We start from the raw sequence: 18499 nt of genomic DNA on the forward strand, positions 1-18499 counted from the left end.
GGGGAAGAAAATGGAGGGGGGGAAGAAAAGAGCTTCTGCGAGCCCGGGGACGGTGCTGGTTGCCTCTGTGAGCCAACCACCGCCGTCCCCGGGCCCGCAAAAGCCTTTGCCGGAGGGGAGGGACAAAAACAGCTTCTACGGGCCCAGCAACAATGCTGGTCGGTTCTGCGAGCTGACCAGCGCCGTCCCCGGGCCCGCAGAATCCTTTGTCAGAGGGGGGGACACAAACAGCTTCTGCGGGCCCAGCGACAATCCTGGTTGGTTCTGCGAGTCCCCGGGCCCGCAGGAGCCTTTGCCAGAAGGGGGGGGGGGGAAGAAAACGGAGGGGGGAAGAAAACGGCTTTTGGAGTATGTCAAGCAGAACAAAAAAGGCTTCACCCACTGGCAGAAGACAACAATTAAGGGAGACAGGTGGCTCTCCCTGGATCAAAAGTGTCAGACTTTTGGAATCACAACCATATTTCATGTATTGTCTTACAGTGAAAAAATTCATGGTTCCAGGGTGCAAACCCCCTTCATTGTGTGCATGGATGCTTTTAATTTGAGAGTTTTACTAAAGGTATTGGGGAGTCCATTTGACCTCAACTGTAGTGAACTGCACATCCAAGACTAAAGGGTTTAAATGATCCCATGATGATGCAAATTCTCTACAAACTTTGTATTGATTCTGTAGCTAAGAAAGTGTTATTTTTTTCTTGTGTACCTCATGTAGTGAGATGAAGATGAAGAAGACAGTGCATGAGTGCATGAGATCTGTGAGAATCTATACTTGTTGGATATAATTATAAAATCAATATGTCTCGTAGTTACTCTTGTGTTATTATTGTTGTTATTGTTGCTGCTATTTATTAGACTTCTAGCCCATCACTCCAAGAATGGTTTCTGGTGGGTAACAATGATCAGATAAAGTTCCCAATAAAACCCACATTAAAAATCCAGCATACCAAAACCATAAGACTGGCGGTGAATAATAACCTTCCCCCTATCCCAGTCTGGCAGCCAGCTCCCTGCCATGGGGAAGGGATGGCGACCTGTCTGATGGATTTGCATAGCCAATTGGACTAGCCCAGCCTGAGGAGGGGTCCCTGAACTTAATTGCTCTGGCCTCAACCAAAGACCCAGTGGAAGAGCTCCTTTTTACAGGCCCTACAGAACTGTACCAGTTCCATCAGGGCCCTCACCTCACCCAAGAACTCATTCCACCAGGTCAGGGCCAGGACCGAAAAGGCCCTGGCCTGGGTTGAGGCCAGGCGAACTTCTTCTGGGCCAGGGATCATATACAGAGAGCCAACTTGGTGTAGTGGTTAAGAGAGCAGATTCTAATCTGGCAAGCCAGATTTGATTCCCCACTCCTCCCCATGCAGCCATCTGGCTGACCTTGAGCTAGTCACAGGCCTGATAGGCTGTTCTTACAGAGCAGTCCTGTCAGAGCTCTCTCAGCCCCACTTATCTCACAAGGTGTCTATTGTGGGGAAAGGAAGGGCAAGTGTTTTTAAGCTGCTTTGAGACTCCTTCAGGTAGTGAAAATCAAGGTATAAAAAACAACTCTTCTTTTTCTTCTTAATACAGCTTCACACTTTTAGCATTAAACTGGTCATTGAACACAAATGAACACAATAAGCTTGTAATGCCTCCCACAAAACAAACAATAGGTTGCTATTTTAATACATATAGCAGCCATTTTAGGTGTGACAGCCAGCTTCTTGGCAAAATCTATTATATTTTTTCAACAAAGGCGTTATACAAAGATTAAATATTAGTCAGGGTGCCAAGAACAGCACCCACGATTTAACCTACCTCTGACTGTATGAATATGTGGGTTATAGAAAAGCTCTCCTCTTTGTACCATGAAGAATGGCTGAATTTAGAGTTTAATAACAGCATTACCTGGCAGAACTACTAGGAAAATAACTCTTTTACATAACAGATGGCTCAAGGAACTATGGATTGTGTTTCTACAATGGTCTCTCTGTTTACATATTTTGGTTCAGAAAACTTAGGAGCAGAGCATACAGATTTGTCATGATGGTAGTGGAAAGTATCCTTAAGATGCAGCAGACCTATAGTGACTCTGTGGTGTTTTCACGGCCAAAGAGAGGTGGTGTGCCTGCCTCTTTGTAGTTAGGCTTCCTCTGATGTTCTCCCATCCAAGTAGCAAACAGGGTTGCCCCTGCAGAGCCACTGAAATCTGACAAGATCAGGCCAGCCAGGGCCATCCATGTCTGGACAATTGATTTCTTCCTTTGATAACAGGAACACCTCTGCTTAAGAATGAGGGCATGATGGAGCTCCTTAAAAGGACACATGGCACAATGCTCACATGCAGCAATCTGCTTTTCTCCATGATGTCCCAAATGGGAAACTATCATGTGCTGTGCATGGACATTCCCAGGTGAAACAATCTTCAGTCATTTTTGTACCAAGGCCACCCCAAATACCTGGGTCCTTTCTTCTCATCCAAATGAACTTCACCCTGACAATTCACTGGTTCTGCTCTAATCTTTACTGTTACTACATCAAATGGCACTTCAGTGTAGTATTCTTTGATTGTTGGGTCAAAGTTTGGATTGAGTTCTAAATGGGGATCGGTGAAGATCTGCCTGATATAAGGTAGGGTATCTTTATCTGTGAAAAGAAAAGAAAGAGAAATAACACACAAATCTCTAGACATTATCAAGTGCTGCCTAGGCTCATTCTTTACAATATTCTACTTGTTGTCTCTTCTATCAAAAACCCTAGTATTTGTATACAGACTGTGATCAATCAGGGTTTTAAATCAGCCATACTACAAGTGCTGGGCTACTTAGTGATTTTTTCCTCCCAATGCCACGTGTAAATTTGATTGGCATAGGTTTTACAGGACAAACAAGACTTGGGATAGACTAGAAAGTTTAGATGAGCCAAGAACAGGCCAAGCTGAATGCTCCCTGGGGTGCTGTGAACCACCAGCACTCAGGGGCCACATTGGCCGTCCTGACAACAGTCACTGGTTCACCCATTTCTACTCTTGATGGTATGAGAGGAGGCAACTAGTGAGCTGACCCATCACTGGTGCCTGTGAAGGTCCAGAGCCGAGTGCAGGATGGAACTGCAGGATGGAAGATGATGGAATTGCTGGAGCCTGGATTGGCTTTTTCATGGCCACCAGCAATCCACCAGGAACTTTCCCAGTAGATTCAATAGCCAATCCTCCTCTGAAAAAAGTTCTTGAACTACTCCCGGATGTTAAGGAAATGCTTTCTCCATTGTTTAACTGAAATGTTCTCAGTAGTTATGATAATGAAGATGACAATGTGGATCGTGATGGCAGTATCCACAGTTTATGCACCTGTAAGGAGAGGACTGAGGGGTGGGTGCATGCGAGGCATCCAGTTAGTGATTCCCATGGTAAGAGATGCTGGGGTTCATTTATGATATGTCATCTTTTATCTCTGTATACTATTTCTCCTTCCAAAATAATCCCATAACCTGCACGGTAGTTCTTTAAGAACAATTAAGTAACTGGTCAAAGCAAATGTATTTTCCAAAGAAGGCTATAGAAATACCAGTGTAATTCTGTAGAAGTAGCGCCACCTATTGCCTAGAACATTAACTTCTGGCAGTACAGGTTGGACTTACCATGGCTGCATTGTGTGTCCTTAGCCTGACTTGAAAAATGAAAACCTAGTGGATAAATGAGTACAGTTTTGGATGGTCTGTTATATACACTGCAAAAACATACTTGTAAGAAAGGCATATGAAATAAAAAAGGCATTAGATAGTCTATATATTTTGATCCAGTTGCTATTAAGGAAAGCCCCATAGTAGTTATCACACAGACCAAGATGTTTTGAGCCAGTCCTCATGCAATCAGCCAAGAATCCTGTATATAATCTACCCTAGACTTCTCACTCAAGAATACATTTTCCACTGTGCTCTAGATTCTTTGGGGCTGACCCCCACCCCCACCCCCGCCAGCCAGCTCTAAGCTTAAGCTAACACAGTACCCAATATTAAGCCAACTTCTACTCTGTCAACCACTGGTTATATGAAGGCAGCAACAAGGCTTTTCTGGGCCACAACACCTTTAGTTAACTCCGGTAAACTGATGTTTCATGCTGTGCAGATTTACAGTCATGGGAGAACAATATATTTTGAAAATTTTGTTTAGTATTTGAATACTAAGCAATCTATAACATAAGATCCCCCCCCAACAAACATATAGAGAAAAACATAGGCTACCTTCAGTTTTTGCTGTGAGTGCAGACGAAACTCCTTTAATGTTATCATTTCCTGAATAAAAACTCCTAGAATGAAAAGGCAAAGGGATATTACTGGTCTGTTTAGCCTGGAGAGGAGATGACTGAGAGGGGATTTGATAACCATCTTCAAGTATTTCATAAATCATAGAATAATAGAGTTGGAAGGGACCTCATAGGTCATCTAGTCCAACCCCCTGCAGTATGCAGGACACTCACAACCCTATTGTTTATCCACTGTAACCTGCCACCCCCTTAAGTCTTCACAGAACCACCCTCTCTGTCAGATGGCTAACCATCCTCTGTTTAAAAATTTTAAAGGCTACCATATAGAGGATGGAGAAGAGTTGTTCTCTCTTGCCCCGGAGGGACGGACCAGAACCAATAGGATGAAATTAATTCAAAAGAAATTCCATCTAAAGATCAGGAAGAAGTTCTGACAGAGCAGTTTCTCAGTGGAACAGGCTTCCTTGGGAGGTGGTGGGTTCTCCATATTTGGAAATTTTTAAACAGAGGCTGGATAGCCATCTGACAGAGAGGCTGATTCTGTGAAGGCTTAAGCGGGTGGCAGGTTACAGTGGATGAGCAATAAGGTTGTGAGTGTCCTGCATAGTGCAGGGGGTTGGACTAGATCAGTGGTCCAGACACCCCGGTCCGGTGACCAGTACCGGTCCGTAAATCAGTCTGTATCGGGCCGCGGCTCCTCCTTGTCCTCCTCCCCGGCTGCTGCCTTAGGGATTGCCCTGCCACTCTGCCGCCGGCTCACCTTTGGTGCTCTCTGGCGGCCTCCATGGCTGGGGCTCCCCCTCGGTGTGGAACTGCAAAGCTGCTGCTAGCAGCGCCCCCCCAGGGGGCGGCGGGAAGTCATGGGTGCCAGCAGGAAAACAAGCGGAGCAGAGGCTCAGGCGGCAGTGGCGAAATCCCTCGGCAAAAGACTACCCACCCCCCAGGCCTCAGTAAAATTGTCAAGTGTTGACAAATCCCTGGTGATAAAAAGGTTGGAGACCACTGGACTAGATGACCCATGATGTCCCTTCCAACTCTATGATTCTATGATTCTACTGCATTGACAAAAAAGAAAGCTGAGGCACAAGCATTCTCAATAATAACCCTAAAGCAATATGTCATTAAAATAGCTTTAATTGTATCTTTATTTAGTGTGTGTGGCAGTTTACAGCATACATTATTAAATATTTGCTGGAGTGTTCAAGGCAGTTTTCACTTCAAGAACAGGACATATTTTATTAGTTTTCAAAAAAATTAATTCTCTACCATTTCAAACTTTGATTTTTGAAGCCATCTGATATACCAAAGTGAGCCTGAGTAATAATCTTATATTGAACCCTTTGTCTGGTATGCCTTTTAAATGATTCTGCACCACGTATATAACCTCAAAACAGTAGGTTATAATTAATCCATTTTGACCCAATATATCAGATGTAATCCAATCCCCAAACGGACTCCATTATGTTTCTATTGCAGAGATGTGACTAATAAATAAGTGATCTACTATGGTCAAGGCCACATTAATATTAATTATAAGGTCATTCTGTTTTGACAGTATCAGGCATGGGGTATTGATTGAGTGAATGAATCCTGAATGATTTAAACAGTTTATGCTATTTTGGATTTATGTATGCTAACCCTGGGGGTTTTGTTACACACAAGGCATTAACATGAGAAAGTAATCATGGCTAAATGAGAGTTTCTTATTAGCTAACAATGCAATTCTAAGCAGAGGATACCTTTCTATGTCAACTGAAGTCAATAGACTTGTAATGATATAATTTTTCTACAGTATAAGAAGCTCATTCTGAGAAACTAGAAAGCTAGAAAACGTCCTAGGATCAACAAAATACTTGTTTTGGTGTTACGTGCCAAATATTTCTGTTTCTCTGATTGTTGCTGCATGTTTTGCATGTGTGGCTGTATTTTCTGCATCGAAATACTCCAACTCCTGTGCTCCCTGCTGCCTGGGCTGCCCAGCACCACCAGGAAAGAGTCTGTGTGTGGTGCAGCCACAGCAGAGGCACTGTCAGCCACACATACCATTTAGTGCCATAAAGGAAAGGGCACACAGATTGTGAGCATGGACAGTAGGAAGGCTTGTGAACAAGCGGGAGAAGGATGCAGAAGCAGGGCTGTAGGGGCAAGAAAGTAGGTATAAGGAGGTATAAGGAAGAGGGCTGATGATGAGTCTAGGAGGGGGGGTCTTAGCGCTCTCTTCTCAGGGCCCTTCAAAACCTGGGACAAGGAAAGTCATGGGTTTGATCAAATAGCATTCCAAGTGATGTTTCAGGTTGGGAAAGTGGTGCATAGGGAAAGGGTGAATCCCCTTCTCTACTTGTGCCATGGTACTACAAGTTTCTAGAATTTGCTATCTGTCTACCATAGATTCTCACCTAAGACTTGACCATCTGGTTTTCATCCTAGATACATGTTTGGAGTTCTTGCTTTGCCTGTGGAAAAATGATAAAGAATTCTTAATAGTTACTGGACATATGAAAATATTTGATAGTGGTGGAAGCATGATGCTATATTAATATAGATGGGGGAGATGTCTACGTGCAAAGAAATATTGATCTAATTTTCAGTTATCAGAGTCTCTGAATTATAGATAGCTCTGCTTTCTCTGATAACCTTATTGACTGATATGCAAACTATCCACAGGAGTTATTAAGAATGTTTGCCTTTTATGATCATAGCAGACATGCATTAGTATACACACACACTAAATACTAGAAGTCAAAATAAATACAATGCAAGAAATAAAGAGAACAAATAAGCAAGGCTTATGAATCGGACTACCCTAAATCTACACAGGACCCCATTGGAGAGAAAGAAGAGGTATAAATGAAGTAAAGAAATTTTAAAATCCTTTGAAACATTTTAAAGATTACAAGTAGACTTCTTCGTTCCTTTAAATAAAGCTGACTAGTCGAAGGTAAAGACTTTCTAAACTGCAAATAAGACCTACAGACAGGAGTGGTTCAAGTATTCATGGGACCCATAGCACCAGAGCCAGTTTAAGGATTTGCAGGGCCCTAACAGAGCACATTTGTGGCAGGAGCAGCCAGACTGGTGTTGGAGGGCCCCATCAAGGAAAGTGGGGTCATTTCAAGGGTCCTTAAAGAGGGGAGGAGAGAGGCTACAGCTCTGTTCCAGGAGGAAAAGGCACCACATGGGGGCCCTGGAAGTATGAGGCCTGTTGCATGTGCTACATCTGCAACATGGATAAACTAGTCCTGCCTACTGATTTGGGAGTTTGTGGACCAATGTAGATAACTGCAGGTATCTTGTGCCAGCCTAGGTGACTAGATTTGGAAAATTAGTGCTGCATTCTTTCTCTTTCCTCTTTTCTGTATGGTTAGTTTTCTTTTACTTCCAGGCAGCCAACATTACTGATCTGTTGAAATCGTAGAGGAATTCCACTTAAGCATGCCATGCAAATTATTGCAGATTGAGCCATATACAATATCAAGCATTATGTATCTTGTGGATTATTATGAGCCAGAATTGGATTTATGATGGAAACTTGATTGTAGTCTTAGGATATGATATTGGGGCAAAAATATAGTCACAGACCTCTGTTCATAGAATCAAGCCTATAGCTGTTGAGGCTCTAAACATATAAATATAATCAAATAATCCTCTTACCATCCTGGAGAGTGAGTGTGTTTTCCTCTCTTAATGATTTGTAACTGTTCAAGTAAATTTGAGAAAAGCCAATGTACAGTCAGAACTGAGCCAAGCTTCTTCCTTGGATTCACCATGCGATAAAGGTCATGCAGCAAAAAGTGGATCTTGGGAACAGCTGAAGGGAAAAGCTGAAATGAAAGACAATTAATGTGGACCCAATCAAACCTAAAGGATAAAAAGATAAGCATTGGTATCTTTATGGGACATGTCATTAAGCTCTTTGGTGGATCATTGAACCCCACTTCCCATAGAGCAGCCTCTTTTTTATGGTTTTATAGAAGTATCTGCTGCTAGCATGGCTTTACACACAGAGAAAAGAGGAACAGGACAGTCAGGTGAAGTGAGTTCACTCTGTGGTTGAGAGGATTCGTTTTTAGCTCCTCATTACAGTATGTGGTAGTAGAAAGGATTTGCAATGCAAGAGATGTTCCTTGGTGGTTTGCCATTGCCTGCCTCTGAATAGAAATCCGAGACTTTTTGGTGGTTTCTCATTCAAATACTAACCAGGGCCAACCCTGCTTAGCTTCTGAGATATGATGAGATCTGGCTGTTCAGGTCCTGGCTTATTGCCATATACCTCCTGGTATTCAGCCTGTGTTCCCTGCCTCTGGCTTCCACAGTCCTAACCCTGACTGATCTAGTTTCTCCTTTCCTATCATATGATTTCCTGTCATGTTCCTTCAACTCTATGGATCCTGTGTGCTGCCTGGGGGTTGAAGGTACGGTCCAGATGTGAAAGGGTAGAAGACCATTGCTTTATGGCTTAGTTAAGACATCACATGAAACCATAGCTTAATGGACTATAATTCATTGTCCAAATATAGGGCACACCACTAACTTTGTTTAATTATGATCCATCAAACCAAGATCTGAAGACAGGGCATGAAGTTGGCTTATTAACAACTAGATTTAAAGCCCATTTCACATGCAAATGAAATGGGCGCTAGATGGCCTGGGAGAAGGCCTACCCCCACCCGTGGCTCTCTGGAGCCTTCTCACCACCCGTGGCTCTCTGGCAGAAGGCGGCATGGCCCACCCCCCACCCGAGGCTCTCTCGAGCCTTCTCCCGGCCGGCAGAGCGGCCTTGCTGCGTCGTAGACACCCAAAATAGAGATCCTATGGATTATTATTAAGATAACAATTCTTGCTGGTTTACGTAGAATCTGTTGTGGTTTGATTCTTTTTCCAACACTCCCTAAAGGACATTGGAGGGGTAACCAGAGTAAAAAAAAACAGGTTCCCTCCTGTTACAAAGGCCAAAACTGAGTGCTCATAAGAATGAACAGGCTGAAATAGAAGTCAGCTTAAAGTTAACATTTAACACGTTGAATAAGGTTTGTAATTTGCAACCACTGATGAAGATTGGGAAAGCAGAAAATATACATTAACATATTTTACATGTACATAATGTACACAAAGCTTTCTACATTTTGAGAAGATAGCAGTCTGCTGTAGGGAAAAAAATCTTTCAGAAAACAGCCACCTCTCTCTTCCAAGGTGCAATACAAACACCATAAACAAACGTTTTTGTTGTATGTAACAGACTAATAACGGTTGGCTAGTACAGTTAGCTCAGTAGTACAGGCTATGAATGAGAAAATGAGTAGCTCTAATTACTGTTATGTAAATACATTAGTGGGGCAAGGCAAACTCAGCCACCAATCTTCCATTCCTGGGTCATTATTTGCTGCTAAAAATGTTTATGGCAGCTAAACCTCTTTGGTCTGGGGCATAAAAGGAGTAGTTCAGATTTAGGCACATCTACTACTAATCAAACCTGCCAGATGGGCTACACAGATGCAAAAGCACAACTAAACTCTGGGTTCTGCTTGGATTAGGAGAACAGGCCAGCGAGGCCTTAAGCATCTCTGTGACCGTTCTATTAATGACAGCTGACCCCGCCTAACACAGCTCACTGATTAAAAGAGGTCAACCCATTCTTATTGGGTCTGTTTCCCTCTATTAGGAAGAAAGAACATAAGAAAGTGCAACGGGAGGGGGGGGGAGAATTGTACTCTATTGAATCTGCCCTCCTCCCATATCCTTCTTTCCTTCACCAAGTTGCAATGGATGCATCAGACAGGTGGGGAAAACTTTCTCTCACCGTGAGCTGCTGGTCCTTGGAGTCGCTCGCCTCCTTCATGATCATGGCAAGGGAACCCGGGAGAAGGCTGGCCGCCCCCCCCCCACCCGAGGCTCTCCCGAGCCTTCTCCCGGCCGGAGGAGCGGCTTCTCTGCGTCATAGACGCGGCGATGCCACTCCGCCAGCCGGGAGAAGGCAGCACAGCTCACCCCTCACCCGTGGCTGTCTGGAGCAGCCGGGCAGATTCCCTGGGCGGGTGAAGCAGCCAATGGGGAGCCGCGCTTTGCGCGGCTCCCCATTGGCTGCTTGGGGCGGGATGGAGGGGCCAATCAGGAGCCGCTTCGCGGCTCCTGATTTGCCCCTCTGAGTTTTTATCCCTGACAGGGCCCGCCCTAACTCCTCCCACACAGACCTTACTCCTTTATTCAGTCCGTGGTGCTCCGCGCCACGGGGCTGTTTAAAGATAGTCTTAACAATGGTTTGTTTGAATTATGAGCACAAACATCCTTACTTAATGCTAATTTCATCAAGAAATGCTATCTCAGGCTACAGCAATGAACTCAGAAGTTGACAAGGCAAACCAAGATAGTGATCTTCTGTGAACTGAATCTGATTGCCACAAACAAACTACAATTGAAATAAGCCATGCTTTTTTATTATTTTATTTTATTTTTGGTCTTTCAGGCCAAACTGTAAAGTCACATTTAAAGCCATGGTTTATTGTACTGACTTTGATTTGTATCTCTTACCAGTTAAAATTGTTTGGTTATTTGATCTTCTCTATCCCTACCAGAGGGAATCATGGAAATTAAAAATATGTGGGAGACATTTAGGTAACAAAAAAGGGCTCATTACCCAACAAAATAACTCCTGAAACTTACCAGCTTAAATTGTCCTAGATTCTGAAGCTCTTGTACAAAACTGCTCAATGAATTTAGTTCTTCCAAAGTGAGACACTGACCAGTTTCCTTCAAGTGGTTCTCGTCCTGTAAAAAGGACAGCAGAACTCCTCAATGGAACACCCACAAATCACCAGACTCTTGACCATTTGCCAACTCCTGTTTATGTTCCTGATTTTCAGGAACAAAAATCTCCTCTTATGGTTAATGTGGGCAGGCTTTTAATTTTTGAAACAGCAAGCTTTAAGACTACACATGTTTATTCCAGACTTTGATTTTGTCCATCATGCTTCAGATGCTTAGGAAATGGAAATACCAAACAGATTCTTATAATCAAAAGGGAGAGGAGGAATTGAGACAGAGAGAGAAATGTTGCATATTTTCAGGCATGAGTCCCTGTGTAAGGGGCTCGAATAGATATGGTTGTTAATGAATGATGGGAGGTCACAGGTTTACGCTTCCTGTAGAGTTTCATTACAAAGAGAGAAATAAAGTCTTGCAGTCTGATTCAGTAAGGTTCAGGGTGAAGCATAAGAAAAGCAGTGCTTACTGGACTCCACCTGATATTCACACATACCTTGATCCCTGCTGATTGGTATACATTCCATAAAGCCTCAAAGAAAGTAGAGAAGGAGGATTTATTTGATAGGAGAATTCTGAAAGTATCTTCGAGAAGGGTTTCTTTAATGATTTGGTCCTGATAATCTTTGTCATCATCAGCTTCAAAGTCAAAATGTTCATGTACCTGGCAAAGTTATAAATATAACTGAGAAAGTATATATAGGAAAGTTAAATACGCATACTGGTTTGGATCCAACTGACTTTTCTGCAGTTGATGGTAAAAGGGAAATTTTGTTCTAATCAGGAAAATGTATAAAGGGGGTTTCTTCTCATCAGACTAGATTATATTCATAGCTTGTTGCTTCCTTTTTTAAAAAAGCATCACTTATACTTTCTTATTCCAGGAAGAAAATTGTTTGCTTACCTCTAGAATAACAGGATACCTAGAGTGGCTGAACCCAATGTCAAAGGTTAGCATCTGAAAGCATACACTGCATCTGAAACAAGATGATAAATCTAAATTACTGATTAAAGTTTTAAGAGTGACAATGACCAAATAGGTAGATTTAAAACTGCATCAGGTCTAACTGGCTGGGGGGGGGGGGTAGCGTTCTCCAAGAATTACATCAGTTCTCCAGACTACAATGTTCAGTCCCCCCCACACCAGAGAACATGGCACATTGTCCCCCAATATGTGATCTTCCAGATTCAAGGATATTACATCCCTTTGGAGCTCCCTCCCCCACAAACTCTGCCCTCTCCAGGCTCCAGATATCAGGAGTTTCCCAACCCAGAGTGGGGTTCTGGACCTTGAAAGCTTAGCCAGAAGAGCTCTAAACATGTATTCTGATCTACTTACTGGGTGAAGGCTTTTGGTCCAGATGCAGATTCCTCACTGAAAACTTCAGCTACCAATAAGAGTTTGACTATTACCTCTTTCATGTCATCAAAGGCTTGCTGTGGGGAACTGGCTTTCAAAAAAGTCTCAAAAAAGGTCTGCAGCTACCAAAAACAGAATAATATGTAAGTTAACTATACTGAATTCCTTTAACATCAAGAGAGACTTAGAATGCACGCCATCTCCCTGTTTAAACAACAACGCTGAACATATTCTCATAACCAGAGCTGACTGTGGTTTCTCTGGATCCTCTTCCCATCTTCAAATAACTGTCCTCAATGACATATATAGGACTATAGCTACATGGAGGAAAGTACTGTGTTAGCTGATGGTGCAGCAGTCTCATCTCAATGACAGAAAATTCACAGGAAGTGATGTCATAACAGCTTCCCTGGTGGAGGTCCCTTGCCCTTCCCCACTCTGGCCAGCAGGAGGACTTACGAGAAGAGAGAGGAAGGCCCAGGTGATGTGGAAGCATCACTTCTGGTGCATACAGGAAGTGATACCACACAGGTGATGTCTGGGTGCTATATTCTCAAATTTTGTATATCATTTATTTTAAGTATTTCTACCTAGCATGCTTAATCAAATCAGTTCAGGATACATCTTATAACACAAGGAGAGGGCCTTGCTGAAATAAATAATCCAACACACTCCCTTCCTCTTCTGGACAGTAAGCATCTTCTGGGCAGGATATATCTTATAACAAAAAGAAAGGGCCTTGCCGAAATAAAGAATCCAACACACATAGCCTTCCCAAGCCACCTATGACCAAGAAGCATGTCTGAACTCTTGCAAGATCCCTGTCTCTCACCATCATTTTGGTAACCATACGTAATTTTTTAAGCGATCATGGTTGAATTCAGATGAAAAGAAGGAATCTCTTGAGGGTCCAAGAGGTTTGCTGCTCTGTTTTCAAAGAGGGACAGTGGGCAAGGAACTGTTTTGGTTTCAAAGAGGGACAGTGGGCAAGGAACTGTTTTGGTTCCTGTGCAGATTCAATGAATGAGAGGTGTAGCTGGCTAGCAGATGAGAGGAATGAGTGAAGTGAGTAGGAAATAAAGTTGCCAGTTCTGCACTGGAAAATATCTGAAGATTTTGGTGGTGGAACCTAGAGGAATTTGGGGAGGGTGACCTCAGTGGGATATAATGTCATAGAGTTCCAATTCTGAAACTGTAATTTCCTCCAAAGGATCCCTGTAACCTGGAGATCAATTGTAATTCCAAGAGATCTCCAACCATCACTAGAGACAGCAATCCAAATGGGATAGAAGGCCTCCATCTACAACCCCAAATTACTGCCTGAAGCAACTGACAGTTCAGATAATGGTGAGGCTGACCCTGGTAACAGCAGTGACCCAAGTACAAGGCTTTATGGATGGATTCATGGGGTTTTAGGATGCAGTAGGCATACCTGCCTGAAGTGAGCGATAAAACTGCAGGCCACAATTCCAGAAGAGAAATGGCAGCTTTGCCCTGATTGATTAGGGTGAGGGAAGTAAAATCCAGCACACCAATATTACCATTTGTTTATCATGTCACAGCTAGGGATGGGGACAAACTGGGAGCTTGTAGTTTGGCCCGTGACTCATAATGTGCTCAGTTTGCAAACCATTAACTGTCAAACTAACTTGTGAGGTTTGTGAGGTTTGTGATGCAGTAGAACAGTCTCTTGGTGTTCTAGAGACACCAAACTCACACGGAATCTTCAGAAGTCCATTCAGCAGAAACTGAGGCAAGCTTTTCATTATATCTCAGTCAATGTGGAAGTCTGGTCATCACTAATTATAAATTGAATATGTCCCACAAGCCCCGTGTTATGGTCTACAGCAGCGGTCCCCAACCCCTGGTCCGGCAGCGCTCCCCAGCAGGTGGCAGGAAGTCAGGGGTGCTGGCGGGAAAGCAAGTGGAGCAGGGGCTCAGCTGGCGGCAGCGACATCCCTCGGCAAAAGACTACCGCCACCCTCAGCCTCAGTAAAATTGTCAAGCATTGACTAGTCCCCGGTGATAAAAAGGTTGGGGGCCACTGGTCTACAACACACTTGGGACCCTTCCTCCACCTCCTGGGGTAACATTATTTTAATGGTTAGATTTATTATAGATATAGCTTATCTTTGGTGGCATAAAAATTCAAGAAGATACAGGTAGCCATAATTCAGATGAACATAGATGGTGTACACTAAAATCCAAAACAGTCTAGAATTTTTGCGAACACAATTTTTTTTTTAACATTGAACAAAGTGCATTGGCAACTTTAAGCAGTAGAGTGTGATTCTTCTCATTGAGCTTTAAGGATGTGCCATTCATTCCTGCAATTCAGGCCTAATTTGAATATGTAGGTCTGAATCAGGGTGCATTAAATACAAAGGGTTGGACAAACCTGGAGGATGTGGAGGAGGGTATTGGGGACACCACAGCCATGCAGGCAAAGTCTGATTCCGGAATATGGCAATACCTGCCATGAGTCACATTTGAGGGAAAGACATTACTTCCTGGGGTATTCTTGTATAACTAGGCAGGCACCAAATCTTGGAATTTTTTTGAGGAGATGGTTGATCACCATCCATTGCTAATAAGCTGCATTTTGCTTGGTGGCGCAGAAACAGTGAAGGACTAATTTAGAAGTAGACATAAGAGGGAAAATAGAACAAACATTTTCCCATATTTGATGAATGATGAATAAAACATTTTACCTTGACTGAAAAGTGTTTCTTTTTGGATGGATACCAGACAACCCCTGTTGAATGAAGGAATGCTCGCAAAGGTGTTAAAGATGTAACCAGTACATAAGCTTTGATGATGACAGACAGGTCTTGAATTTTAAAGAACTCCTTATGTTCAGCCGAAGCAGGTGTTTGGTGTCTAGGAAATGATAACACAACATTATGGAAAATGTTGCTTCTTCTGGCCCAAAATGTTTGAGTGACTTTGACAATAAACTAACTCCAAAGATGGCCACAAGAAGGATGACTTATGCAGAGTTATCATGTTACAGAATAAAAGGACTGTTATTTGTATATGGCCTTATTTGTATATGGCCTGTATACGGCCATACAAATATGGTTATTTGTATATGACCTATTTGTATATGGTATATGATATCTTGACATGATTAGCATTTTTTCTTGGTAAATTTTAATAGCTGTTGGATAATACTGATATGAGCATATTATATAAGCATATTATAGGGCGTCACCCCAAGGGTGACATGACTCGGTGCTTGCACAGGGGATACCTTTACCTTAAGCATATTAATTGCATTGGTGCATTCTATTCATTTTGGATGAGCCTCTTGTGGCACAGAGTGATAAGGCAGCAGTCTGAATCTCTGCCCATGAGGCTGGGAGTTCAATCCCAGCAGCCGGCTCAAGGTCGACTCAGCCTTCCATCCTTCCGAGGTCGGTAAAATGAGTACCCAGCTTGCTGGGGGGTAAACGGTAATGACTGGGGAAGGCACTGGCAAACCACCCCGTATTGAGTCTGCCATGAAAACTCTAGAGGGCGTCACCCCAAGGGTCAGACATGACTCGGTGCTTGCACAGGGGATACCTTTACCTTTATTCATTTTGGAATTTTTGGATTTATAGCTGCTGTTCCTTTTATTGAATAATAATTAAAGTTCCCTTTGGCCACCCAGTACATTTGTGGGTTTGGGAGAGGTCTGTTTCTGTCTTCCTGTATTTTGTACAGACATATATCAACCTAGTGCATTTTTATCCTGTCCTTCCTGCAAGGAGCTCAAGAGGGCCCATAGTCCTCCTTCTCTGATTTATCCTCACAGCAACTCTATGAGGTAGGTTAAGTAAAGAAGAGTTAGACTAGTAACCCAGTGAACTTCGTGGGGATTTGAGCTGCAGTCTTCCAGATGCCAGTTCAACACTCTAACCATTATACCACACTGGTCCTCCAGTTATCTATTGATCACCATTTTTTTTTGTATCCTGATCTTTTTCCAAGGAGCTTAGGGCCACTTGCATTGCTGTTCTCCTTCATTTACTTCTTGCAACCAATCTAAACCCATAATGAAATTCCTCAAGGTCACCCTATGAGTATTATGGTGGAATGAACTATAAGAAATACGGAGGAGGGACAGAATATGAATCTTAATGGATACAAGGTCCATATTCTGCATTTGCAGAGTTAATATGGAGATAACAGAGAGATAATATAGACTCTCAGGAGAGGATCAGCAGGTGGAAGAGTGGGATGCTTAACAAGTCTCATGCCCAACAATTCTACCATCCAAATCTTTACCCATTTCCTAGACTGTTTTTTCCCCACAACTGGGCTTACTTCAGTTTTACCTACCCCAGATTCTTTCCACAAAATGACCCCCTTGATCACTTTATTAGTCTGGTCAAGGAACACAGAAAATGTTCCTTATGACCAAACGTTATCTTACCACTGGATATTTTCAATTTGTAGACCTGACCCGGACAAAGTGTTACCTTTCATAATCATCATGAGATTTCACAGCTTGAAGGTATCCAGGTGAAATGATGGACTCTGGAGGCAAAAACAGATCTGGGCAGGCAGAAAGAGCAACTGGAAGATGTAACTCTGAAAAAAAACATTCAATGATAGGAATTAGATTGCTAAAGAATTAAACGTTTCTTATTGCAAGAACTGCAATAAAACCAAAATCTACAGAATTCATACCTGACAAAAATATTCTTTTATCTAAAGAATTTTCAGCATAAAAAGTATTTCACATTTGTTATTTCTTCTCATGTGATAGTTAGTTAGTTCTTTCTTCTTATTTTCTTTATCACATTTAGTTTTTCTCTTAGAAAGCTTAAAAGAGATCACTTGAGCCTTCCAGAGGCATCCCATTCCAGCACTTACCAGAGTGTCCCTGTTTAGCATGACCATTTCTGGATAATTCAGAGGCCCCACTTTGCCTCATGCATTTCATCTGACCACATAAGATTTGCAATGATGAATGCAAATGAGTAGATCAGTGGCTCCAGGAAATTAGAGCTCAAATAAACAGACCATTAACTAAATTTGAAGAACTGATTCAAAATGTAGATAAAGAGGAAAGGAAAATAATTTCTAAAATATACAAGATATTACTAAAGAAGGGACAAAAACTGATGTTGGTAATGAAAAAAATGGGAAATATAATTGAATACTAACTTTAAGGACAAGGATTGGAATTAAATGTTTCAGTGGGCAATTCTGCAGCAGCAGTGGCATTCCGGGCTGCCGCCAGTAAAAGACTGTGGAGCTGCATGCTCCACAGCATACAGAGTCCCCATGGGGGACGCATTTCATTGCTAGATAATTTCTGGCGTGGAAATGTGTCCCATGGGGGACACATTTCAGTGGGACACCTAGTGTTCTGCTGAAAGGGGTTTCCCTGGGACCCATTATGCATGGGGCAGAATGCCCGCGCTGGCAGCGGCAGTGCTTCAGGGAAAACATCACATGAACACAGGGATTTGACTTGCTTCCATATGATTGCTCTTTTGGACTTTTACGCCCATGCAGAATCACCCAATGATTTCCTTTTAAATCAATTTCAAGAAGTTTACATGAGCATGTGTTAACGATTTCTCAAAGATGGTATTATACTCCACTAAGATTAGCCCACATGATAAAAACAGGAGGAAAAAATTGTTGGAGAGGTTGTGGTGAATTAGGGATAGTGGTCCTGTACAATTATAGCCAAATTTTGAGACTTAGTATTTAGCAATTGTTAAAACCACTCAGGAACAAATAAAACCTACCACTGAATTGGCCCTGCTCAACATGTATCTTAGTTTTAGTTACAGAAGATATTTTTTATCACCGTCCTGCGCTATAGGCAATGATTTAAAAGCCCCTTGTTGCATTTCCAACATTTTATTTTGTAGACAGTGGTTTTAGTGTGGTTATTCGATATCTCTCCAAGCAAAGAAATCAACTTCAGATTATTATTTCTTTAGTGGGTCATGCAAGCCAGTATTCTGATCATGCTTTTTATAGGGAAGAGTAGGGGGCACTGGGGATGTGCTTATAGAACCAAGAGAGTAGTGGCTCAAAAAGGTTTGAATCATTGGTGTAAAGCAGTGGTCCCCAACCCCTGGTCCAGAGACTGGTATTGGTACGTTGATCAGTTGGTACCGGGCCGTAGCTC

At 42.6% G+C, this 18499-nt stretch overlaps 1 protein-coding gene across 6 annotated transcripts in view; it reads right to left on the reverse strand.

Annotated features, from left to right (window-relative positions):
- Positions 1 to 18499, reverse strand: part of CPED1 (cadherin like and PC-esterase domain containing 1) — a 126968-nt gene that overhangs the window by 48161 nt on the left and 60308 nt on the right. For 5 of the 6 annotated variants that reach the window (XR_013231138.1, XM_077338395.1, XM_077338394.1 and 2 more), the window contains 11 exons: positions 16827 to 16938; positions 15072 to 15240; positions 12340 to 12482; positions 11905 to 11977; positions 11497 to 11664; positions 10902 to 11006; positions 7896 to 8065; positions 6641 to 6697; positions 4222 to 4286; positions 3619 to 3663; positions 2439 to 2625 (listed from right to left, as the gene is read on the reverse strand). Coding sequence is in view for 5 of the 6 variants with exons in the window: in XM_077338395.1 (XP_077194510.1) it covers positions 2439 to 2625; positions 3619 to 3663; positions 4222 to 4286; positions 6641 to 6697; positions 7896 to 8065; positions 10902 to 11006; positions 11497 to 11664; positions 11905 to 11977; positions 12340 to 12482; positions 15072 to 15240; positions 16827 to 16938 (1294 nt within the window). In the remaining variant the exon portion in view is untranslated. The remainder of the gene's footprint in view (positions 1 to 2438; positions 2626 to 3618; positions 3664 to 4221; positions 4287 to 6640; positions 6698 to 7895; positions 8066 to 10901; positions 11007 to 11496; positions 11665 to 11904; positions 11978 to 12339; positions 12483 to 15071; positions 15241 to 16826; positions 16939 to 18499) is intronic. The other variant, XM_077338396.1, reaches the window with a different exon arrangement.

The sequence above is a fragment of the Paroedura picta genome, chromosome 5 (assembly GCF_049243985.1).
Source record: "Paroedura picta isolate Pp20150507F chromosome 5, Ppicta_v3.0, whole genome shotgun sequence".
NCBI lineage: Eukaryota > Metazoa > Chordata > Lepidosauria > Squamata > Gekkonidae > Paroedura > Paroedura picta.